Genomic DNA, 25,140 nt, shown 5'->3' on the forward strand with positions numbered 1-25,140 from the left:
TAACAACAAAGACAATGTTTTATTGAACAAATCTATGTACAGTACAAAAGGTTTTCAAAATGAAACACTACTGTTGATTTATTGCAGTTTGATGGCTCAGTTTTAATTTGTACTCTTATATAAAATGCAAAGTAAAATAATTTAACATTCAACAAGGAAGCACAAATTTCCTTTCTTGCTGAACCTGTAACAGCTTTTACAAAATTAACAGAGTCCCAAAATGCATACACTGCATTTAATCAGAAAGGTGTTATACAGTACCAAATAAATTAAGAAAAAATAACACTACCACCCTGTTGAGTCTTTCATCCATACCACTGGTGTTAAACAACAAAAGAAATGAGTACAGCTGAACCTTCAATGTGATATTAAAATCACAAAGTTTAATGTTATAAATTATCCAAACTATACAATTTATGTTTTAATGAGTATGGCTAAAAAAACCAAAGTACCAGTGACCTTTCCCCACAGATAAGACCATTTTCCACCTACTTTTGATTTTCTTTTCCCCTCTCCATTAAAAGGTGCCCACCAAGCGGCAGCTCTTTGAATATTTTAACTTACATGACCTTTACAGTGAACCATGATCAGGTTAGAGTAGACAATCTTAAAAGCAAAGTCTAAATGCAAGTTATATCCCACCTGGAGGCAACATGATTAAAATATGATTATCAGCATGAAATGCACAAACTTTGATCCAACAAAGCTCCAAAGTTCATGTATTACTTTAGGCAACTTTACCAAATTTGCATGCTTGCAGTACACATGCATTTCAGCATTCATTGAATCAAAGCTATATATCCTGATGAAGTCTTTCCAATTGCACCATGCAATCTGTAATGCCTGTGGAAAAAAAAAACCACTTTCCATTCTAGATTTGGAACCTTCTCCAGCCCTAAAAGTTGCAGACTCAGTATAGGATAATATCCTACATACGAGAGAATCCTAAAAAAGCATGTAGAATTATCCCACACATACCAGAAGCATCCTTTTCCTCCTAACACAAGCCGCTTAATACTGCAGCTAACTGAGCATAGCAACAGCTATCAGAGAACAATGTTAAAAAATAAAAACAACTAAAGTCTCTGAAACTTAGTTACTCAAGTTCATTCTGACTTAACTCATTACTTAAAATAAACATGTCATCACCCACCTCCTACTTCAAGTCAATTGAGAATATTTCTGGTGTCCTTTAGGTGATAACTAGTGTTCACCTACACGAGAATTCTTTTTTTTTTTTTTCCTTCCTTTCAGTTCTCCAGCATACGTATACAGAACACGTGGTATAAACAAATGGTGGTGTCCAAGGAAAGCATCTTTGAACAAAAGTGAGTTTAATGCAGGTACAAAAAATTATGGTCACAGTTTATGCATGTACATAGATGCATTTATCTATACATTTTAAACCAAGGAAAATACAAGTTTCAATCATGTTTTAAAGCATCTTCAAACACATGGAGCTCCAGGGAAAGGCAAAAAAGCACCAAAGATGAAAAGTACACTTAAAAAATTTTACACAAACATTTTTGTCATATCTACTGACCAAGGTTTTAGATTTTTAAAAACGCGATACTTTAAAATTAACCTTTATTCTTTTCCCAAATGTATTTAAGCAAATTTAATTAGAKTAACAATGTTAAGCAAAGAAAGGGGAGCCTAGGGCAGTGAAAATAATAATTGAGTCCTCAAAAATKAGTTGATAACTTCAAAGCAAAAAAAATCTAAAGTGAAAGTGCATTTGGCTGATAAGGTCCCCCTTAATTTCACGTTAAAGCAACTTTTAATGTATTTATATATGTAAATATATGTGTGTATATATGTATATATCAATGTTGCGTTTAAATTTTTTTGCAACTGCAAAAAGAAAATTCTTTGGTGCCTCAAATGTCATACAGATCTTTCAAAGTGGGTCAGTCGTTGATATTAATGTAATGCACACATACCTGTGATCATAATTTTATAACCTTTTACTTTAAGCCAACTCAAAGTTAAGGCATTTTGTTTTTAGAATTCAAAAAAGTACAATTTTCAAAGTGTGTTCTTTTACCTCCTACGAGGGGAAAAGGAAGCAGAATTAATGCAAGTATCTGTTTGATTTCACAGAGGATTATTAGCAGAGGCATTACTGAGCTACTATGTTTAAGTTCCAGAAATAGTTAACAGCCTATTTTACAATGAAATCCTTAGGTTTGCAAGTGTGAATCAGTGCTACAACGAGCAGATCTTGTGTGTACCTCTTGATTTTACTTTAACCTATCTGTCAATTTAAGCAAGTTCTTAAAGATAATCTTACTGTATCGTACACACAATATCATGGACTACTCAGTAAGAAGGAACAGTTGGTCTTTGCTGTCCTAGATTTCTGTGATGACTCCATCTGTACATGTTATTTTTCACAATTATACCTCCTGCACCTGTGAGCGCATTAACACTTTCAGCTAATGGCAGAGAGCAGGACCCAACATTTAAGCTGCACGGACAGTATAATATAGTTATTAAGAGGGTAAATGAGCACAGCAAATAGACAATGTTTACTTGCCACACTTCTATTTAGAATCAGAAGACCAAAAACTACAACAGCTTCTTGACATCTTGTCTTTTAATGTGATATACAGAAGTAACAGACTGGAATTTCTTATCTCCCCAAACTCTATTTCTTTTTATCCACAGCCAACTTGTTGGATAAAATGCTTAGCACTTAAGTCCTGTCAGGGACTACCTTTTCAAGAGATGATACTACATAAGGTTGTAATACTTCTTAAGGCTGAACTGTGGCGTGTTTTCTCCTTCCTTTATACTGAAGGTAATTACTTACAGCATGGAGTTGTGATCCACCACCCCTAAGCAATATCACATGGGTGAAACAGCCTGTCCTTCCAAACTGGTATTTCTAATTCAATATGTGCACTGCTTTTGTCTGTCTTCATTAAGATTTTCACCCCTCCACTTCTCCACAAAGCTGTTTTTCAAATTCTATTTGGTCACACAAACTGCTGAAAGCCCTCCCTCTGTTTCACGGTATTAGCTCAACTCTGCCCCTCTTCATGATTTGCATTTGCTTCAGTCTGCTTCTGTTAATATCCACACAACTTGTGCAATGTACTTGCATTGGTCTTCCTGCACCTAAAACAGATGGTTCTACATGACACTTTGCAACAGTCTTGATATGTATTTTTACCATAGCTTTCAAAAGGACTTCTTTTGTATGCATCAAATTTCTACTGTGCATAGCTTACACACAGTATCCTACCAAGACACTTGGTCTTGCATAATTTGTACATTTTGGCTATTAGAGCTGCATTCTCTTTCTTAGATGTGTCTCTATATTTCTCTTCCTGGTTTCTCAGTACGAATGTATTTAAGGAGTGCCTTTTTCTTTTTTTCAGAAAATGGAATCACATATTCAAATACTGAAAAAAAAGAATGCCTGGTTCCTCTATACATGCCTTGCATCATAAATACTGTGATGATTTAAGCCACAATGAAAAAYTGTTAAACCACAAATAAAAACTGTTTTCTCATTAAAGCAGCTTAAAGTATTAGCTGTTTTCTTCCCATAAGGCAATTACCATAGATGCTCTCTGTCTGCTCAACTGAGTGCATTATTTTCCTTAAACTTTCATGTTAAAAAAGACTGTGCCGCTAAGCTTCAATCACACCCTTAAAATTCACATGGCTTTTGGGATTACTGGTACTTTGGGGATTTTGTAGCAACCTTTCTGGACTCAAAACCTGCACAGGTCCTGTTATTCCTCTGTGAGCTCTATCTAGAAAATGTGCTTTGTCTTTATCAAGGTCGTGTTTCTCTTTAGTAATTTGGGACTGCTTCATGATTAAGGCCAACTGGGAAAAACTGATGCTTCTTCATGTAGTGTTTGCGTACACCACTCTTCATGTGACATTTTCCCACAACATGTGATCAGGCACCTGTAAAACAGAATATGTTTGTTATTCATTCATAGAATCATAATGGTTGGAAGAGACCTTCAAGACGGGGTCAGCCATAAGCCCTTCAACACCCTGCYTGCTAACCCATGTCCCTAGGTGCCTCATCTACACGTTTCTTGAACGTGTCTTCCCCAGTCTTTCACTAATGCACTATGAGATTTCTTAGCATACACAGCAAAACAACTGGACATGTGTAAAGAGTGGAGAGGTGGAACAGCTAGGACAAACTCCTTCCACAGACAAAAATGATAAGGGACATCTCTCACTAGCCGTCAACACCAAGTACCTTTTGCAGCAACACATTATTTTCTTTGTGCAAAATTTTCTCTAATTTGGAGTGTGAATGGGGAGAAGTTGCAGGTGGGTTTTAAGAAGAGACAAGCGATGCCCGTGCCTTGACATTCCTCAGGGCAAAGGCTTTCCTTCTCTCAGCACATCCCAGATACTTATCCAAAAGAAAAAGCAGTGTTGCTGTTAGGCCTGTCACCTGCAGTTGCTGGTTCACGTTGCATGGCAATACAGGGGTGCTGCATGAGACAGCTGGAGCCCCAGGCCATCTCCCAGCTCCAAGGATACGTTTAGTAGCAAGTCTCTGCAGCAAATACTTAGCATATTATCACCCTCTTCCTCCCCTACCCCTGTCTCTTAACTGRAATATAGTCTATATTTTTCAACCAATTTTACCAATTTCAAATATGCAAGGAAAGAATTATTACAATCTGCTTCATAAAAATTCTTTTCCATTAGAGCTGCCTACCTATTTTTCCACCACCTCTTTCTTATTCTAAAGAGAAAGCAAGACTAAACAGAACTTCCAATTTACTGCAATACTGTGTCCCAACGTTCAGGTCCCTGATGACTTCATGACCTTCCTCCTTTTAAATATCTGACATACTATGGCTGCTCAGGAGTTATGTCACATCTGTTCCACCAGGCTGCCTGTTTGGAGAGCCATTTTGGTGTTTAATCTAAAGAAACACACCCAGAAGAACCATAAGACTTACTTTCATCATCTGAATCAAATCCAAAGAGCGTCTGACACTTCTTTTGTGCAATGTGAGCCTCAAGTGCTTCCGAGTTACAGTAGATGGTCAAGCAGTTGCCACATCTTAATCTTTCTGATGATTTGCTACAAACTTTATCTTGCTCAGAATGAGGGTCTGCTTTATCAGTCAAAAGTTTTCTACGTTTTGGCATGCTAATGTAACGTTCATCAAGGTAACTTGGAGGCAACGGTCTAACGTAAGGTTTTGTTAAGATGACACCATAGGAAGTATGCTCTGTTGTCTGATTTGGTTTAGAAGGTAACTGCGAGGCAGCAACAGTGTTTTGGGGTGTATCATGGCAGTTCTGTAAAACTGGTAACACTGACCCATTTTCTGTCCTTGTTTCATCTGCCACTCTGTCCAAAGTTGTACCTGATGACTTTGATGACGTTTGCTCCATGTCACTGTGCCCGTTGACTAATTGGTCACTAACACCACTACAGTTTTCAGAATTTGGCTGTAACACAGGTGTCTTTTGGTCTACGGAGTTTAAAACTGTAGCGCTACTCTCAGACGAGCTTTCATTTCCATTCTGAATTACGTTATTTGCTTTCTTCTCAACACTTTGAATGTAAGTCTTTGGTTCTGTAGAATCCTTCCGTGACTTCCAAGTTGGAATTGGTAAATCTACAGTTTCTGTTTCATTAACAGATGCATCACTTTCTTGGTAGCTACAAAGGGGTTCTGAAGACTCATCTGAAGAATCTTTTTCACTTGCATCTTCTGAGCCTTCTGGTGTTTTATTTAAATAATGCTGAGCCTCATGTGCATATAGTAAAGGGAGCTCTTCAAACAGCTCACAACACTCTGCAAAATTGCACTGAGCTTTAAAAACATTATGACTTTTTGTATGTTCTGCCAGCTCAGTTGACAGCTTAAATCTCTGATTACAATTAAAGTGTAAACARAAGTAAACATTCGGATACACATGTCTCTTCAGGTGGTCTATAAAGTGTTGGGAATCAGCAAATTTCCTCTGACAGAAGCGACATTTTCCTTTATTCCATTTCATTATATGTTGCTGCACCTTCAAATCAGTTGGATGAGCTTTTCTTGCATGTTTATTGAGGAATCGTATCTTTTTAAACACCCTGGCACAACCACTAGCAGGGCACTTGAAGCTTCCTTCTTCATCCATAGCGTCCCCATCTTTCTGAGGGCCAAAAGCTCCGTTTACTTTATGAAGGACTGGCGACTCTTTACTGGAGCTTTCATCGTCTTCTGGCAAGTTTTCCGTATTTAAAGCATCAGAGATGTTATTAAAACAGCTATCACAACTGCTGTTTTCAGTAGCATCATCCTGGTCACTTAGATGATTTTCTACCACGTCAACTACCTGTTTGGTGTTCTCTTCTTCCATATTAGCACTTGGAACGATTGCAGCCACTGGTTCCTTATCTTTAGAACCATCAGAATTACCATTTTCAAGAGAGACTGAAACCTCAGAGCATTCTTGCTCAGTAAGGGCTGGAGTCTCTTGTCTGTCCTCATGAATTGCTGCAAGATGTTGTCTTTCTATCTTCCTGACATGATTTTTTAAGTGCTTCAGCATAAGTCCTCGTTGTCTGAACTTTCTGCTGCAAAGTACACAGGAAAAACTGCCCTTTTTCTGGTGAGCTTGTGCATGTCTCACAATGTGTCCACCAAGGAACTCCTTGTTGCATATCACACAGCGGTGCTTCGGTACAGTATGATCTAACATTTTAGATGCTTCCAGAGCTTCATGGTTCTTCTTGGCATTACCTTTGGACTGGGCTTCAGACAAGTCTTCAGTGTCAAGCTCCCCATTRCTTACATCCGTTAAGCCAACGTGCTCTTCACTTAAAGCCCTGTACTCTGTCATCTTCTCTGCATTTGTAGTAGAGTTTTCCAGTGTACTTTCACTTAAACCAACAAAGGCTTTATCCCCCAATAAGGCTAAGCAATTCTGCTTGATCATCAAGAAATTCCAAAACTCAGGATCAAAAAACAGACCTTTTTTTAAAATTGGAAGCAATTCAAAACGCACACGGTTTTGAACTGAACTAGTGCACTCATTGTACTCCTCATCTGCACATTTATACAAATGTTCAACAGTGTAGTATGATTCCAGAGTGCGCTCCAGAAAAAAGATCGAAAGTGCACAAATTCTGAGGATCTCCAAGTCATTTGGCAAAAAATGAGCTATCGTTTTATATATGAGACTTTTCATGTTGGGATCTTCACGGAGGTCCAGTTGCAGGGCACATCCACATATCTCAACGCATATCTGAAGACCATCTTCACCAACCTGCCAAAAGGAAAGCACAGGACATAGTATTGCATAATGTTATCTTCCTTATGGGCTTGTGCAGTCTAAAGCTTGAAAAGGCAGAAACAACAACAAAATAATAGAAACAGAGCTCAAATGTCAACATTCTATGTATCTATATTCAATGCCTTGCAAAATACCTATAAGATCAGAAGATTTCCTGCTAGTTACAGAAAAACCCTTAAAAAGTAAACCTCCAAGACCAAAAATATGCATTTTTAAAAAAAAGGAAAACAAGGCCATAAAATAGAGATAAGGAAATACCCATGAATAACATTTAAGATTGCGCAGCTGTCAAAGTTAGGCATTTTTAACATGGCTAGTTCTGTAAAGACAATTATTTGGGGATGCCTTAGGGCTTACAAAACAAAACAGCAGCTACTACTATTTGATCCAGCATTATCTTCTGTCTGCCTCCCAATTAACTACTCTGTTTCACTATAATTGGACAGTTACTCTCAATTTTGTCCCTGTTCTATTTCATTTATCTTGCATTACAGAAAAAATGCAAACGATAAGTTGAACATTTCATGCTGAACGAATGAATTTCATCCTGAATTTTTCATAATGACCATTAAGGAATATGTAACAAACCACAGCCAAGCACTCTATGACTCCAGACTTCTCCACACTGACAATTTATCTTCCCAATGAGCAGAATTCCCTTTCTATAGTTTAGGCTGAGGGCTCAAATATGAAACTTATGATTGGAAGGAATTGCCATACTGCCCAAATGGCAGTATCACTGCTTAAAGTACAGTAAGTTACAGGAAAGTTTAACCATGATTAATACCGTTTCAATGCATTTTAGTATGTGTTAACAAATATGCATACACATAAAATGTTACATTTAACAGGCTACTAAAGATTACCAGACACAAGTAGAAATCAAAGYTAAACTAAAAGCTACTACATCAAATTACTCATGTCATCAGGGTATTTCAGAGTACATACTAAGACCATAATTCTGAACAGCAGCAATTGATGCATTTACGTATAAATGTACAGCAGCACTTTTGATGAAGTAGATTTATTGATTCACACAGAAGTTAGCACACTCCTCAAACACTTAGGGCACAGAATATGAAGAGCTCTGCTCAGGTTAATGATGAAAAGCAACATTTGCTTTGAGAAAACACTCCTGCTGAGTGTGAAGCACCGCACAGTACACTGATTTCCTGCAATTTGTGTAATTTTTATAGGATTGTAGCAGGTTAGACATGCATAATTCAAAGCAAAATGGTGTTTAACTCTTGCTTCCTTTATGTCATGATATGCACATTTTCACATTTGATTTGGTCAAAGAGTTCAGAATTTAACAAGGTATAAAGGCAGATGCAATGGCATTACACTAGTTTTTTTTAAAAAAAAAAACAGCCTAAAAACAGCAGTTAACTTCCACATTTACATCATGCATTTACTATCGATTTCTCCATACGGAATGGCACACTCAAATATACTGCAAGAGACAGAAAGAAAAACTTATGCACAAGAGAACAGGACAGTCCTAACACGGAAGCTCACTCTGGAACGTGACAAAATCTCAGCTTGTGCATTCTTCCCTGTCTCTTCTTTACTCTCCACAAAAACCAGCCGCTGTACAATATAACGGTGACTTCTTTTTATTAGTAGTAAAACTGAAGAGAAGGTAAAAACAAAAAAAAAAAACCCCAAAACTTACTTCATCCTTAATGACTTTCATGAAAGGGAAAATTACTCTGATATTTGTAGCAATTCTTAAAAGCTGGTAGCACTGGTCAACGAATACTTGTTTTGATGGGTTAGATTTAAGCTGCAATTTACTCCAAATGAAGATCAGGTCCCTATAAGGGCAGAACAAAATATGTTGATTAGGCTGAGTTTTAAAGAATTCTATTGCTGAGTAAGATGCAATCCCACAAACAATCATTTGCATTTTCTATAACAAAAGTCTTACTTTTGCTGTGTGATTAATATCAGCCTAATTAACACCAACACCGTACACGACGGAAAACGTAACATAAGCATTCAGGGTATCTCCTATCACTGAACCTATTAAATATGCAACTGAATATTAATGGCTTGGTTTAGTATCAGAGAATGGCCTAACAAAAACAAATGCTAGAGCGCCTAGTCCTTAACACTGTGTGCAATAAATGGCAGGCTGAAGACACAAGTGCTGTGTGCACTCCAGATTATTTTGTGATTAAATTCCTTTTACTGCCATGATGAAGAAAATTCTCTGAACTTGGAAAACCAAAGCACAGTAGGAAATTAGTGTCTAAAATGTTCTATCAATAGGAAATATTGCTGTCTTCTGGTTATATATCCTGTTATCACTGACCTTTCTAGTCCCAGCAGTTATGAGAAACTATGAGCCCCTACTGCTAAACATTCACACAGCTCTATGACCAAATAACATTTCTGAGCAATGCAAGGAAGCCTAAGAGAAGAATGGATTACTGCTTCCCGCAGAAGAGCGCCTTGTACACAAACTATGCTTTTAGTCTACAAAATAGGGTGGAGAGAAGTCCACAGTCTGTAAAAAAAAGCTTTTTACTTTTCAACTCAGAGGCACTGCGAAGTAACCAGACCTTTATTTATTTAAAACAACTTCAAGACTTGATGCCACATCAAAAGACTTCACTCAAAAGTGCAAGTACGCCCAAGATGAGGCTGAAATCCCACCACAAGAAACCAAGGCAAACAGGAGCCTACCCAGACTCCCCTCCTCAAGATGTATCCTTCTTCTTCCAACAGTCTCCTCCCTCAGGAAACCCAACCCAGTTACTGACRAAATATTTGGTTAATCTTCCAAAATCTCTAGTGAGTGCCAGGTACAAATCAGACAAACTTCTTGTGACTAAACTTGCCTCGTCATGTTGATGTCTGGATTAAGAGAAGTGATAAAACTGACTGTGAACACAACACGCAATTTCACTTTTAAATTCAGGCCAGCTCTATAAGGGCTAATTGGGCCAGACATGAGATTTTGAGTGAAAGAAAAAAAAATCAAGATCCAAGAGAACCAAAATAAGAAGAAAGTCTCTGGCTAAAACAGGCAGACAGTCAAGAAGGGAAGCTCTGCAGCCATGCTRCACACAGAAGGCTAGTCCTGCAGGTTTCTAGAGATGCTAGCTATCCATCTCACTTTTACCAGGCTGAAGGCTCTTTGCAAACTTCAGGTGGAAGTTTGAAACTAACTAGTGTCTCCACATACCCATTCATTTAACCTTCATAAATATTTGATACAATTTTCAGCCTTAAGTATGAAAGAAAGAATAGTTTTTGCTTAGAATGCTGATAAATAAYACAGCTAATGTGGACTCACTGCATGCTGCTATTGAGCGGAATAGTAGATAATGCTCTTTCTTTTATTCTGCTTTGTCACATACTGCTTCAGAGAAAACTGCTTCAATGCTAATTCCAGAGAAAACTCCAATTATTTTCCTGATGGATTGGCAGCTCAGTGGCTTACCACGTGTTCAGACAAGTGCGAAGGCTGGCACAAGAAAATTGCAGAAGAGAGAATGGAGAAAACTGAAAGGAGAAGGAACAGCTCCATAGCTGAAGAGCAAACCATTAAACCAGTTAACCACTGTTCACTGGACCCTGAAGTGAAACATTTTGGTCTTATTTCTCCAAGTAGCCACAGAGGCTTCTCCTTCTCAGGAAGGTTTTTGATTGGGAATAATTAGTGGGCTAAAGCATTCTCTAAGACCTCATTAAATCCCATTTTAAACATTTACATGCTTCAGATTAAAGTTGGTATTTTAATTACCTTTGAAGACAATTGCATTTGGGACATCTGTGTATCACTGACCACAAAAGAGACACTTTGAGATGACACAGCCAGGAGTAGCTTGCTATTTGCTAGCATAGTATGATATTGAGTTGTGGTGCTCCATGACATTCTCCCAAATTCCTTGATAAAACACCCGAGTTCGTACTCAGCTCTCTGCTTCAACTACTACTGACAGTTCAAAGGCAATTTATATTGGCAAGGGTAAGACAGAGAATTGGGTACTTCACCACAGGCAACCAGGTATTTCAGCCTTTTAGCTGCCCTCCCCTCATTCCAAAACTACAATACTGTGTGCTTCCAACAACGACTGCCTGTCGTGGAAGGCAAATTATTCTGCTAAGTCTATTCCATAAAAATTTTTCTCGGCCTTCTGAAGGGAGATGACCAAAGCACTAAAATCATTACTCTCACAGACTTGTTTCCTATCAATACCTTGCACACCCRTATTTATATATACACACAGTATTTTCAGCAAGACTAAAAACTTATTTTTGAGGCAGCTTTCTTRTGAGGAGTTTTCATTTCAGAAAAACAGTAATAATTGGTATAATTTGAATCTAGRGTTTATTCTTCAAACCAACAAAAATAGCTTTAGAACAGAGCTGCTCAAAGTCCATCTTTTGCTAATATAACATGAGAAGCAATGGTTCCAGTTCAAAGATCTACTTCCCATGAACAGATARCAACTATCTACTATTTGCAGCTTCCTAATAGATCCGGTACCTTGGTTAGTAGATCTTGACTTAGCAAATCTCTGCTAGGTTTGCAAGATCCTCAGTTCTCAACAAGGCCACATGACTTTTGCTGTGCATAGCACCAAATAAAACAAGAAACAAAACATAACAACCCCTCCTACATTYATCCCAAGGGAATGGGAGGGGATCCTCAAGTTTTGTTTTCTGAACAGAGGTTTAAATATTAAAAAATGCTTCTGCGGTGAAGAGATAACTAACAAGGTGATAAACACATCAGCAATTTCACTGTCCATTCTGCCAGATTATTAGGACAGACATCTTGTTTTTAGCAATTTTAGCAAAAATAACAACACAGAACTTAACCTTGCTGCTGGGCTGCTGATAAAGGCTAACAAGCACCCTACCACTGCAAAAGGCATAAAACACAAACTTCAAATGCATTCCTTAAAAGACTCTGACCCTGGAGCAGAAAGAACTATTCATATAATTGATTTTTGTGGGCTACATCTGAAAATTTCTTGCTAGATAAGAACTCAAGCGATAACAGCATTTGGGGAGTAATCAGCAGAGCTTCATTCCAGTCTGAAGTTGGTCCGTGGCACTCACACAAGCCATGGACCTTTTCAGTTGTGCTTCTTCACTTTGCTCGTTGTGGGCAGAGTCAGGGCCACCTTCTGAGCAATTTAGGGGTGAAAAATGCTACAAAATTGGTATTGCCAATATGCTGTACTATAAATTTTAAAACGAGATTTCCGATGATTTTCATTCAACAAAAACTCAATTACTCACCTAAAAGTTAATTTTATTAGAGGAAACCAAACTTTGTGTCTGACCTTCCTTACTTCTTAATTAAAAAAAGAGGGAGGATATCTTTCTTTTCAGTTTCCTGCAACTGGGGAAGAGGGAAAAGCTTTCTAGATACCATACTGAAGTTTTATAACTAAGCAGATCGATAATGTGATCTCAAAAAAAAAAAAAAAAACAAACCCCACCCACACTTTTCCAACAGAGCCTTTTTGCCTCAACTACATAATGAGACCAATTAAACATACTTTATCATGGCAGGTATACATTATTTTAGGTATAGAAGTTTTGTCCAAGGAAGCTAACCCTKCTCTTGACATCTTTCAGATCTCAGAATGAAGCTTGCTCTAAGAACTCTTTACAGAGGAGTCTAACTAACCATTTTCATTTTGTGTATACAGAGTTTCATTTAAAACTTCTCTAAAGAGATACCATTTACCTGGTGGCTCTATTTATCAAGTAATAACTTGCATTATTCGTAGCACATATTCATAAACAAATTCTCTTTCTAGACATTTCTAACATGACATAGCTTGGTTGTTATGAGCACAGTCATCTAGCTGGACAGCAAATATCTGCAATGCCTAAGAGTCTACAGGCAGCTTACTGTTATTACACTCTGCTATTAATAATTGCTATATTTATAGGCATTTACTGCCTAATGTATCTAAAGACTTGGTCTTCTGTTTGAAACAACTAAGTTCTATGTAGGTTGCCGCTACAGGATTGTTTACAAGGCAGTAGGTATAACAGACGTATTAAGAACATTTAAATGTCATGTTAGAAAGTTTTTATCTGGTACTTCAAAGTTCACCTTCATCTCCAAGTTAAGATTACTATCTTCTTAGTAGTATGCATTTATTATCTGCTAAGCTGCATCACCAGAAATGAAGTATTTACCATATACAATACATGTCCCCATTTTGGAGCTGTGGGACTAGGAACGATTCACATAGCTGTAAGGCTAAGGTAGTCTTCCCTTCTTTTTCAGTGTTGCAGATGATCTCAATTCCACTCTTGCAATCAGTCCTCAACAAGTGCTATACAATTGAAATAAAATCAACTTAGATGAATTTGCTAACATGAAATAAAAACCTATCAAACATTGCTATATTAAAAAAAACACTGARAAGTTTTTAAATTGCCAATAACAGAATTTGCTTTGATACTTTTGCGTACATCTATAAACAGATACTTTGATAGATCAGGAGCTTTTTGCTATTTTTAAAGTAACGACAATCGTCATAGTTGTCTGAGATACTAAACAGTAAGTATACACAAAAGCCTTTTTTATAAAAAAAAGTAACCTGTTTTTAAAACAAAGGTAAGAATAGTACTGTTTTACAGTAAGTACTAGCAGTGGTAAAAGTAGGATCACATTTAGTAATAGGAGGTCATTTTACATATTGGGGCAAAATTAAAGCATCTTCGCTCAAGGCTAACAAGAYGAAATAATGTACAAAACACTAGAGTGACATCAAATATGTTTAAGTGCTTTTGCTAGCCCCWTCATAAAGTAATCATCATTACACTAAAGTTACAAAGTATCAGTGACTAAAGTTACTTAGGGAATATACTCACAGGCAAACATGACCAAAAAATGCATTTAGGTCAACAAAATTTGTACTTACATTTATCTTTCCAAAGCTTAAGCGATCACTGAGTTAAGCAATAGCAGTCTACTTTCCTGATTTTATGACACTGTGCTACAAAGAGTTCCATATGCTCTCCTTGACCATTTGTATACAGTAAGTATCACTTCATAAAAAAATATATATACTAACAMACAATACCTCCTGGAATAGCTGATCTTCTAATGGTGACATATAAAGACAGGTGAAAAGAGCTTGATGGAAATACAGATCTTTACTGATATCTGGATGATTTATGCAAGATTTGATAAGAGCCATTGCCTCAGGGATGCGTTCACAGGCAATAAGGTATCTGGCACGTAGTTCAAAGAACAGTGGATTTTCAGAGCTTAAATATTTGTTAACTGCACAGAAAAGAAAGATTTAAAGGCAATTAGAATATGAAGTCTAAACAACAAATATGCTTAAATTTAATGTTGTTTTTATAGTTCAATGTCAGCAAATATATATATCTATATATAAAACAAAAGGCTCTGCCAAAGACACTATCAAATATTTAAGTAAATACCATCAATCAAGAATTTGTCTGTCTACTTGGAAACAGAAATTCTTATTTTTCTTACACCAGTGATCTAACTAATTCAGTATTTTCTTTCTAACAGATCAACACATGATGCTGCAAGCAATTAGTAAAATAAATACTATTTAGAAGCACATTTGAAATATCTCCAGAAATCAAGTTCCATCCTTCCTCAGCACTGGAGCCTGGCTGATTGTGTGAAGCACAGGACATACATCACTTCCAATACTACAGCTGCTAACGTTCAAAACAGCTCAGGATACTCCCACTTGATGGGAAGAATTTGGAGAAGTTAAAACAACAGCTTTGGAGAAGTTTTAACTTTGGAGAAGTTAAAACAACAGCTTGTGATTTGTAGCTAAGTAGCACTGAATACCTTGATTTTGCTTGGATAAGTAGAAAGGGGCCCCTCCTCCCCATCAATGCTCCAAAATCCTACTGTACAAATTTCTAAATCTTAAATGCCTAAAGACCTTTAAATTCTAGCCCCTCTGCTTTTCAAAAAAAAAAAAAAAAAAAAAAAAAAAAAAAAAAGCAGATTCTGCTTTTCAGATCTAACAGTTCTAATAGAGCTAGAAATTCTCTGAGATTGTTGCAGCTGAAAGACAGCTCTTCATAAAATACTTAGCAGTACTTATGGAACTAGGAAATAAGAAATATGTAGATGATGACATGCTTTAGCTCCCTAGTTGAAAAAAAAGATAGAGATTCTGTCTGTAGTGGCTGTAATATCACTCAAGGCTACTAAATTTCAGGAAGATGTTTATATTTTGAAAGTTATTTGCATCCTGTCAAGTAAATGCACACACTAAGGTGTGAGTACTAATATGCACTGGRCAATATGGCCTGATTGTCTGCATATAATAGCCACTTTAAGACAGAAACAACCCAAAAGTGTTTTAGCGTGTACACTGCAGCACTGTTTAAGTTTTTTGTAAGCAAAAAAAAGATTTTGATTTAATGTCAGTTAAGGCTGGTAGCAAGCATGTGAGGTTTATATGTTAAGAATCTGTATATAAAAAAAGTAATAGGCAACTGAAAGCAACAATAACAAGAACTCAAATAAAATGGTGTTACTAAAAACCACAGTCTGAACAGCCAAGAGTAAAATTTGCTCTGAAATAAAAAGGTTGTGTACTTTACTTTTGATTTAAAAATATACTTGTTTTTATTTTTATTTTTAAAAGGAACCATGGTTTGCAAGACACTCCCTATCCAAGCAAGATTTGCCTCTGTGCTTCTGTATTTTTATGAAGGCTAACAATRTGATGTGCAAGTGAGAATAGGGAATATTCAAGGTGATACATCCATTAAAACAATCTAAAATCTTGTAACACAGACTCCGTCCCCCCATAAGAGAAGTTCTCATTTCCCATTACCTACTAGCACTTCCAAATATAAACAGAGTAAAGACTAAAAGAAAAGCTAACATTTAACAGTGACCATTTCAATGCCAGAAAAAGCAATCACATAGAACAAAGCTCAAAAGCAAATAAACCCCCACTATTGTTTTTTCGGAATTAAAATACTTAGAATCGCAAATACCATCATCAATTCCATGAGCAGTCTCTATCCAACAGGTTATAAGATATCCTTATTAAATTAGGCCAGAACTATTTAGCTCTCATACCTGCTGGGGTTTAAAAAGCAGTACATGTAACTATTGACTTTAACATCCTTTTCCATTAAAGAAAGAGGGGAAAGGCTGCAGTTCAGAACACTGCTCAACTTGGTGACCTGGTACTCATCTTCTGGGAGCGACAAGCTCTTAGGTCACAGCATATCCCTCGTCTCCTCCAACGAAAGCTCCACGTCTGAGAACATGACCTCCCAGTGAACCAATCTCCTGTGCACTCCAAAAATATTTTTAAACAGACCTTGAGTTTCAGCTAAGCAACCTGCTGGATTCTCCTCCTCCTACAGCCCAGCACCCTTTCCCAAAGAGGCTGTTCCAACAGAGACTAGTTCCAACTAGAGAGCTGTTCCAGTCCTGCAAAGCAGATGGGAATTCCCAGCTGCAGTGGCACTTAGAGAAACCTGCCACATACTGAAAACACCTCGGGGGAAACAGGAGCTACTCTAGTCGCAGTGGAGCGTGCAGTGCTTTGCAACGCAAATAGTAATAGATATTAAGCTCTCCCTGAAGTTCACAGTATGYATGTATTCTCCCTAAGCTAATAAAAGCTTATTGTTCCTACCTGTCAATAAAATTAATCAAATCCTGCTAGCTTCCTTTCAAACTGAAGACTAGCTTCCTTTCCAATCTTCTGAAAAGATGCTACAATTCATGTAAGACCCAGCACAAGCTTTGTCTTGACCTAGGGATAACGTAGTTCCTGTGGCACAGATCAATCTGACTTATACAAGGAATGACTGCTGATTCAGCAATAGCAGCTTTCTTCATTTAAAACTGAATTCCTGAGAAAACAATATGGGCAAGTTTTAAAATATATACCAAACACCGTGAGCCAATAGAGCAGCACAGAGTATTTGCTCGAGTCAGATATCCCAAGAGTCAAACATTAGAGGAAGAGACGAGAAAAAAGGTTCCAAAAATATCATCTATAATAAAATGTTTGTCATCACAAATGAGATATGACAAAGAAATCTGATGATAAAAAGAGGAAGAATACCTCAGCAGAGGGGAAGGAGATACTGCCTGCAACAAAAGGAAATAGAACGATCATCTAAGGACTACAGATAGTCTCACTGTTACTCRGCCAGGATAGGCCTAGGTGAAGAACCTGAAACTGTTATCCATAGTATGATGATTAAGGAAGTTAATTGTCACAAAGGACCAAACTTAATCCTTGCTGGGGACACAGAGACTGAACAGAACAACTATATTTACTACTGAGTCATAAGTACTTTTTTCCTTTCCCAGAACATCCTCTCTTTAGTCTTTTTGGATTACAACTCAGCTCCCTTTTGAGACCAAGCTTTAGATCATAACCACCAAAACTTTTGTTAGAGTTAACAGTATGAAGAGCAAGATTAGGATGATCTTTATTTTCATTCATGATTCTATACATAATTGACTCAAGTTTGTAAAATCTGTACAATACACAGGCAAACCATGTTGCCCAAGGGATTGCCCCACGAGAGTCAAAACAAGAGACAAGGATTCCCCRCTTACTTTATTAAACCACATTCTGTTGTTAAGCAGGTAGCTCATTGAGCTTTCCTGATCTGATAGGTGTCTTCCTTCCATTGTAGCATGAGCACCTTGCCATAAAAGCACGGTAATAAATTTAAATTATGCATTATACAATGCTGACTGGAGAACGGAAAAGTAGCTTCCGTGACTATCAAGTGGAGATGAACTTAAAGTAGTCCTCTGAGAATATTACTAACCTCTCTATAATATGAATCACGAGCAACGACTATATTTTGGATATATGCCATTTTTATATTTACAAACTTCCATGAAAAAATCCAGTTAGTTTTTTTTTTTTTTTTTTTTTTATCATGCACTGTTAAAAACGATGTTTTACTCTGACGCCCTAACAGAAATTTAAGGGAGCCCTTTCTCCTACTTCAAAATGTAGGAATTACACATATTATAGTAACAATAAATGTCAGGTGCAGTCACAGGCCTCATTCTAAACAGAATAGGAAAATAAAAGCCCCAAATGCAGTTRCTTAGATTAAAAAACAAAAAATAAATGAGTCCAAGTACCACAAGACTACCTACCTATCAGAATCTCCACTCACCATGATACTACAGCAGACTAACCACAGTCAAGTCTTTCTGTGTCCTCTTTCAGGTAGTAAATACCTTGACAAGACAATTTATTTTGCAAGTAATAGCTCAATAGCCTCCTGTATCATGTTAAACTTATTGCTATTTTATAAAAGTATATTTCAGTTGCTAGGAAAAAAAATAGTGTCCTTTTTAATAAAAAGGGACTAGTAGCATAGGGAAAAATATTAATAAACAATGCCATATGACAGTACCYGACACCAGTATATGCATAACAATTTAAAGACTATTTTTCAGTAGTCAAAAAAAGTTAATGAGGTAAATGAAATACCTAATTCCTGTGATACAGGCTTTGCTTTAAGAATTGCTTGTAATACAGGATCTTCCCATGGTCCGCCATCTCGGATGATTCGAGTTACTAACTCCAGGTTCATATTTCTGTATTTATGTAGAAGATTCTGACATTCCTGTGAACAAAGCGTAGTAAAAATAAGTTAGAAAACAGAGATATCTAGCAATAATGTTAGCTCAAACAAAAGACTTTAAACGGGAAAACCCACATATATCTCTTCTAACAACTCAACCTAAGAATTGTTATAAGGACTATAAAAAGTCCTAAAAACAACAACTAACATTCTCCAAAAACAGTAACAGGCAAATGTGGAAGTCAGAACGCAAGCGTCCTCGACTGGCAATATGCCATCTATACGATGCAAAGCAAACTCCAGTCTGCACCAATTTAGGTCTGCTGACATTTGGCATTGGGATCCAGTGATGGAGTAAGTTCTCCTGGGTTGTAAAGGGAGGGTGTGCGAGTCGCCAGGCCTCAGGCAATCACTTTTATCCAAAGCTGTACATAAAGTAAATCATGTATATTTTTCACTGCTTGCTTAAAATAATCCAGATCTAGTTTTATAGATATCACAAGATTTCTTTCATTGTTTTCTGATGGCAAAAGAGTCAACATTCGTGTTAATCAACAGCAGAATGCTATACAGCACAATAAAAGCCAGCTAAGTTTTTTAAATGTTGTTGAAATATTTTCTTTTCTTTCTTTTTTTATTTTTTGGGGGGACTTTTCATCTGTTCTTTCCTAAAGGGCCAAAATGACTGTGTAAAAAACACAACTGAAAGATAGCTTCTTATCACTTACAGCTTCAGATACCTTTCTTAAAGGAATGTAAATTCTTTTACCTTCAATTTCTTCTCATAATCTTCCATTATATTCAGATGAGTACACTTGATAATAAAGGCTGGTTAAGTAACTAAAACAATGCTTTCCACTACCACTTAAGTTATAGAACAGATTCAGAACCTCCTCATTAAGAAAATCATGTACAGACATATTTTAATGCACTCACTGTTGAAAAGGCAAGGCAGTTGAGTTACAGTACTAACGCAGGGAAGCAGGTACTGTACATCCTTAAGGGCTCTGTCTGGATCACACAACATCTGAAAAGCCCTTGAGACTGCCAAGACAGCCAGTAACGTTTACGCAAGCTCCCATACTATTCCTAGGGCTACTGAAGTCACTTCTTGACCTCATTTTCCAGCTAATTCTAATTTTAAGCATATAATTGCTGCTCTTTTGATAATTCACATCAGTGGTGCTGACATATAAACTGGAAACAACTGTGGCAAGCAAATATCAACATAAACAAAGAGATGGCTATTTTTCAAACTGCTGYTTCATTATCAGCATTAATAGAAGAAGTAACCCTACTTTTCATTCTCTTTACAAACTACAAAGCTTCCTTTCTCATGCTGGCAGAAGTATTTGTGTTTCCGCACAGGGAAATCAATTCAGAAAATTGTTCTACGTTGAAAAGTTTATCTGGCAGAAACAGGTTAATTTTCTGAAGCCAGGATCAGTGCTCTGAAACAGCTGAACTTACCCACACAAAAACCTGCCCGTGTCTAGGCAAGAGTACAGAACTTTTAAATGGTAGCTTATGCTCATCTCAACACTTCACTGAAATTTAGTTTACAATTTCAAACAGCAGAGGAAAACTTCAGGTTTCATGCTATAAACTTGTACAAGGCACTGGATGACACTAATCTCTGATTAGTGAAACAGTTTCCCACTTCTATATGGAAAATACATCTTTAATATAAAAACTGGCATTATAAAGCAAGTAAAATGCTTTCTACTTAGTCTAGACATATTTAACTATGAAAGACAGTGAAYGCAAGAATAAACATCTTCAACTATCCTAAGTACTTTTGTACAAAAGGCAATTTTCACTATAATGGCATTCTTTCATACAGGTTATATACTTTAACATTCACCAAAAAAATTAATGTGCTTAAATAATATTAACAAAGTCAAAAATATATGAAAGCAAGCAACACTACCTGAATCGAACCTAAAATATCTTTCAAAGGATCTTCATAAAACTCATCCTTTCCAAAGAACAGCAGCAATTCAAAAAAACTCCTGAAACAATGAAACAAACAAAMAAAAAATCAGAAATAGCAAGAAATGGATCAAAGTAAAAAAAAGTTATTTCAAAAATAAAAACAATTAATTCCATTGCTCATTATGACACTAAGAATTAAGCTGAACTTTTTACAAGCTCTAGACTCTTGCCCATCCCAACCCAAGTGACTAAAATGTTTGGCTAATGCCCAAGCTCTCTCAAACCCTGGTCCTTTCATAAGCTTTAGGATCATCCCTTGAGCTTGATTTTGGCAGTGACTTCCCCCCCCACCACTCGAGCAAACTCTTCATCAAGCATGAAATCACAAGCAGAATACACTGAGAGCTATAGCTAAGCTACCCACGAGGTCAAAATCAACAACATATAATACTTATGCCTGMGTTTAATCCACCCACACCTTCTTCATAGCCTCAGGACATCCAGATGCACAGTACCTGCCTCAATACTGTTGTTCCTTATCCCAGGTTCCAAAAAGGAGTCCTCCACAAAAAGCTTAAGAATGCCACATAGGCCATAAGTTTATAGATGAGGAGAGCTGTAGAGCTACTAGAAGGTACACCACATATAATAACATTCAAAAAAAAAAACCAAAAAACCAGGAACTTGACTTAAATGCAAATTCCCAACAATTCATGTTTTGAGTTTGATGAGCAACTTTTACTGACACATATTATTCCATTTCAGTCTGTCCTGATATAGTGCCCATCAAAGTTGCTCTAGGAAAAAGGGAGACTTTTAAMGGTGCTAATTTCATATTCCCCAAGAAGAGCCTTGGGAGATTACTTGCAAAAAGACAGATGTGGTGGAAATGCACAAACAATCTACCCTCTGCACCTGCAAGACACTCAAATGAACTGGTAGAACTTCTCCTCCACCACCGAGTCATGTGCAGCAACATGAACTTCTAAGTTTCACTTCTCTTGAAGTAGAAGGGAGCACACGGAATTTAAACTATTCAGCATCAGACTCAATTCAAGCTGACTGAACTATTCATCCAGTCGACCCAACTACAGCTTCCTGGCTTCCATGTTTTCTACCATCTTACAATAATTCAGACAGTATGGTAAAAACAAGCTTTCCAGATTTGAGGTCAACATTAGGTCTTCAAATCTTTTCAGAAATACTGCAGAAAAGAGTCTTTTTTTTTCAGTAAAAGGAAGCTTTGTATGGGAAATAATTATGAAAACAATGGTAAATGCTCCTAAATAAAACTAGGTTTCATTTAAATTACACTCCATTAATTTCTTTGTCCGATAGCGGTTAATTATCTAGAAAACAAATCTAGTAAATTTAAGATATGAATTAACTTTTGTAGTCTTGTGTTCAATGACAAGATTTTTCTTCGTRTGAGGTGCCTGAATCTCAAATAGGGAATTAAAAAAAGAAAAATCTTATAATTTTATATATAAATATGTTATATATTATATATATAACATATAAATATATAATAAATTCTTATTTTTCTGAAAATACATCTTATTCATGATGATAAACAGAATCATGTAGCACATTTGACTCTCTGTAAAGGTCCACGTTGAGTCATATCGTGATCAGGAAAGCTACTAAACTGGAACGTCAGTAGTAGTAGTAAGTTAAGATGAAACTAGTTCTAACAAATGATACACACATTTTTTTGACCGATTTAAAGAGAATAAAAATTTGACAGAAATATGCAGTGGACAAAATCACTTCCCCCCGCCCCAGCTTCAGTGCACCTGCTTCGTGCTCTTATCAAATCAATAAAGAAAGCTACAAAAACACTCAAGTTGCCCAATCCCCAGCCTCTCTTCAGTCCGAAATAGTGGCCAGTTCCAGCAGGGCCCTTGTGCCTCAGAGCAGCCCGCTGCACTACACACCCACAGCTACCCGTACCCTGTACCCTGCCTGCAGGGATGGTGCTCCGATTTGTCAAATCATCTTTTCAGATGATATTACAGGCGTCAGATTGCCCAAGAACACTGGCACAAAGGCCCCATTAAAAAAGACAAGATACTGAGGCTAATGTACACACAAATGCTGCTCCATTTGAGATGGGCAGCACAGCTAGCAAGTGCAGCAAATGCAACAGTCAAAATGCAACTTCTGCCACGAAGAGTTTATTTTCTGGTTACCAAGGAAATCTTCACTTGCCTACAGCAATATGGGGTCAGGCASATTCTCGTGCTCTAAGAGCTAGGGCTTAATATACACCATATACACCATACTTTTCAGAGGCCAGATTTGAATACAGTTTCCCAGATAATGCTAAGTTCCAGGGTCATTTTATATCACATACAGAACTCAACTAACATAGCAGATACAGAAGGGAAAAGGAAAAAAGAAAAAAAAAAAGCAAAAAACAAACATGAAAACCCCACACAGGCATATCCCTTAACCCTAGGATGGAAGAACACTCTCAGTACATAAACGCAGTTCCAAAACCCAAGTACAAAAATTGAAGACCAAGTATGAGAGAGTTCAGTGATCGGTTAAGTCAGAGACAGGATCCACCCTAAATATAAATAGCTACTTTTTTTTTTTAAATGATCTGACATTTAAAAGTTTGGGGGAGGGGTTTTTTTGTTTGTTTGGTTTTTTTTTTGTTGTTGTTGCTAAAAAATAGTAACTGAAGAGACTGTCTGATGTAACTGCTAGTCACTCCAGGATATCCGAGCATTCCATTTTTAAACAAATTTGGGATCTGATTCTCTAATTATTTTTGTGTTTAGGAACTCTTCCCCCCACACACCCCCACCCCTCCCACCCACCCACACACAGAGTAAATCTCTTTGCTGTAATTTCACCAGCCATACTATATGTACTGTCAAGATAAACCCTGGAATTCTGTGCAACCAGCATCGATAGCTCCAGGGCTGTAAAAGGCAGCAGCATCTCAGGAGCAACCCAGCTCTGACCAAGTAACAAAGRCGGAAAGGCCAGGAGCACTCCCCTCTGATGATTAGACTCATCTCTGACTTACTGAGTTTAAGAACAAGATACTGAATTGAAATACCGAACTATATTCAAGGGCAATGCTCAACAAGAAAGCTATTTAATCTGCTGGACAAATAAATCCAATTTACTTGAGCAGAAGTAGGAATACAGCTAGCTTTCAGGTTTTTGTCTCCATCTGCTGATGAGAAGATAAAATACATTCTCTCTAGGCTAAGGCTCTATACCTCACCAAAAGATTCAGATTTTTATTTCAGATTTTTAGAGAAAGTAAAAAACCAGATTTTTAGTTATCTAGTGATCATTACACTCAGGGAGGAAACAACAGCCATTGCGTCAAGGAAAAAAAAATTATGTCAAGATGTACGGTCTAGCACTCTACAGCTCTTTGTAATATTAAACATGATTTCCAGTCAATTAACTATCATTGTCATTCTCATAAGCATATAGAGGACTCAACATAAAATCATTTTTAAATTAATTTGTTCAATACTATAATAATCTTATTTACATTATTATAAGTTATTACATCGCTAGAGATAAAAAGTTTAAAAACATGAGATAATTTAACTTATGGGTCAAAAGTCAGTCCGTAGATATTCCAAACGATGTTTTTCCAATGAAAAAAATTTTAAGGGCGTGACTTAACTAACTACTTTAGATACTTCATTCTGCCAAAAAAATCCCTTTGTAACACAGTCTAACGATATCCAACTTGAATATTTAGCAAGGACATAAGACAATTCAATTTATAGCTTTTTTATCCTCAGGAGTTTCTATCACTGTGCAAGTTGGTTCCTGATGATGAACTTGGTAAAAACACTCTGCTAATGTTCTCTTGAGAGATCCTATTGCCACAGTAGAAATATGACATTGACAGTCCATACTGCAAATGAAACATAGTAGTTAGAAATACTTACAGAGCTAGGCTACTCAGAACGTATTGTACGTGCTCACATTCAGCTGGGAACGACACACAGGCAGACGTAAAACAACAGAGCGCTGTCTGAAGCACCTGAAGCTGAGGCAGGGGAACCTGACATCTTCCAGCGTAATCTTCAACAACCTAACAACAAAAGAAAAGAAACTTGTATTACAGCACAAAATAACTCTCTCTAGTCGACGATGATACACAGTTAAAACTTTCAAAGAAGAAAATGACTAGCTTTTATTCTTCCCATCTTGGTATCAGCAAAGGAGGACCCATACACACAGCCACTGCTTGTTACCAGAACAAGTACATTCTGGGGCTAATCATCTCCTGATCCACAGTTAGAATAGTGAAGCAGTTCCATAAAGAAATACAAAGGTGAAATACATTTTAAC

At 36.9% G+C, this 25,140-nt stretch overlaps 1 protein-coding gene across 1 annotated transcript; it reads right to left on the reverse strand.

The window, feature by feature from the left end:
• Positions 1–204: 204 nt before the first annotated feature.
• ZNF654 (zinc finger protein 654) lies at positions 205–24,876 on the reverse strand. The gene is made up of 8 exons (XM_026041793.1): positions 24,735–24,876; positions 20,798–20,879; positions 18,774–18,909; positions 14,361–14,563; positions 13,468–13,607; positions 8,966–9,107; positions 4,953–7,263; positions 205–3,927 (listed from the first exon to the last, which is right to left on the reverse strand). The coding sequence occupies exons 3-8, from the start codon at positions 18,874–18,876 to the stop codon at positions 3,920–3,922; spliced, it is 2,907 nt and encodes a 968-aa protein (XP_025897578.1). The 5' UTR covers positions 18,877–18,909; positions 20,798–20,879; positions 24,735–24,876; the 3' UTR covers positions 205–3,919.
• Positions 24,877–25,140: the final 264 nt, after the last annotated feature.

This window comes from Nothoprocta perdicaria, unplaced genomic scaffold, assembly GCF_003342845.1.
Source record: "Nothoprocta perdicaria isolate Ctin4 unplaced genomic scaffold, notPer1 scaffold_102, whole genome shotgun sequence".
In the NCBI taxonomy this organism is placed as follows: Eukaryota; Metazoa; Chordata; class Aves; order Tinamiformes; family Tinamidae; genus Nothoprocta; species Nothoprocta perdicaria.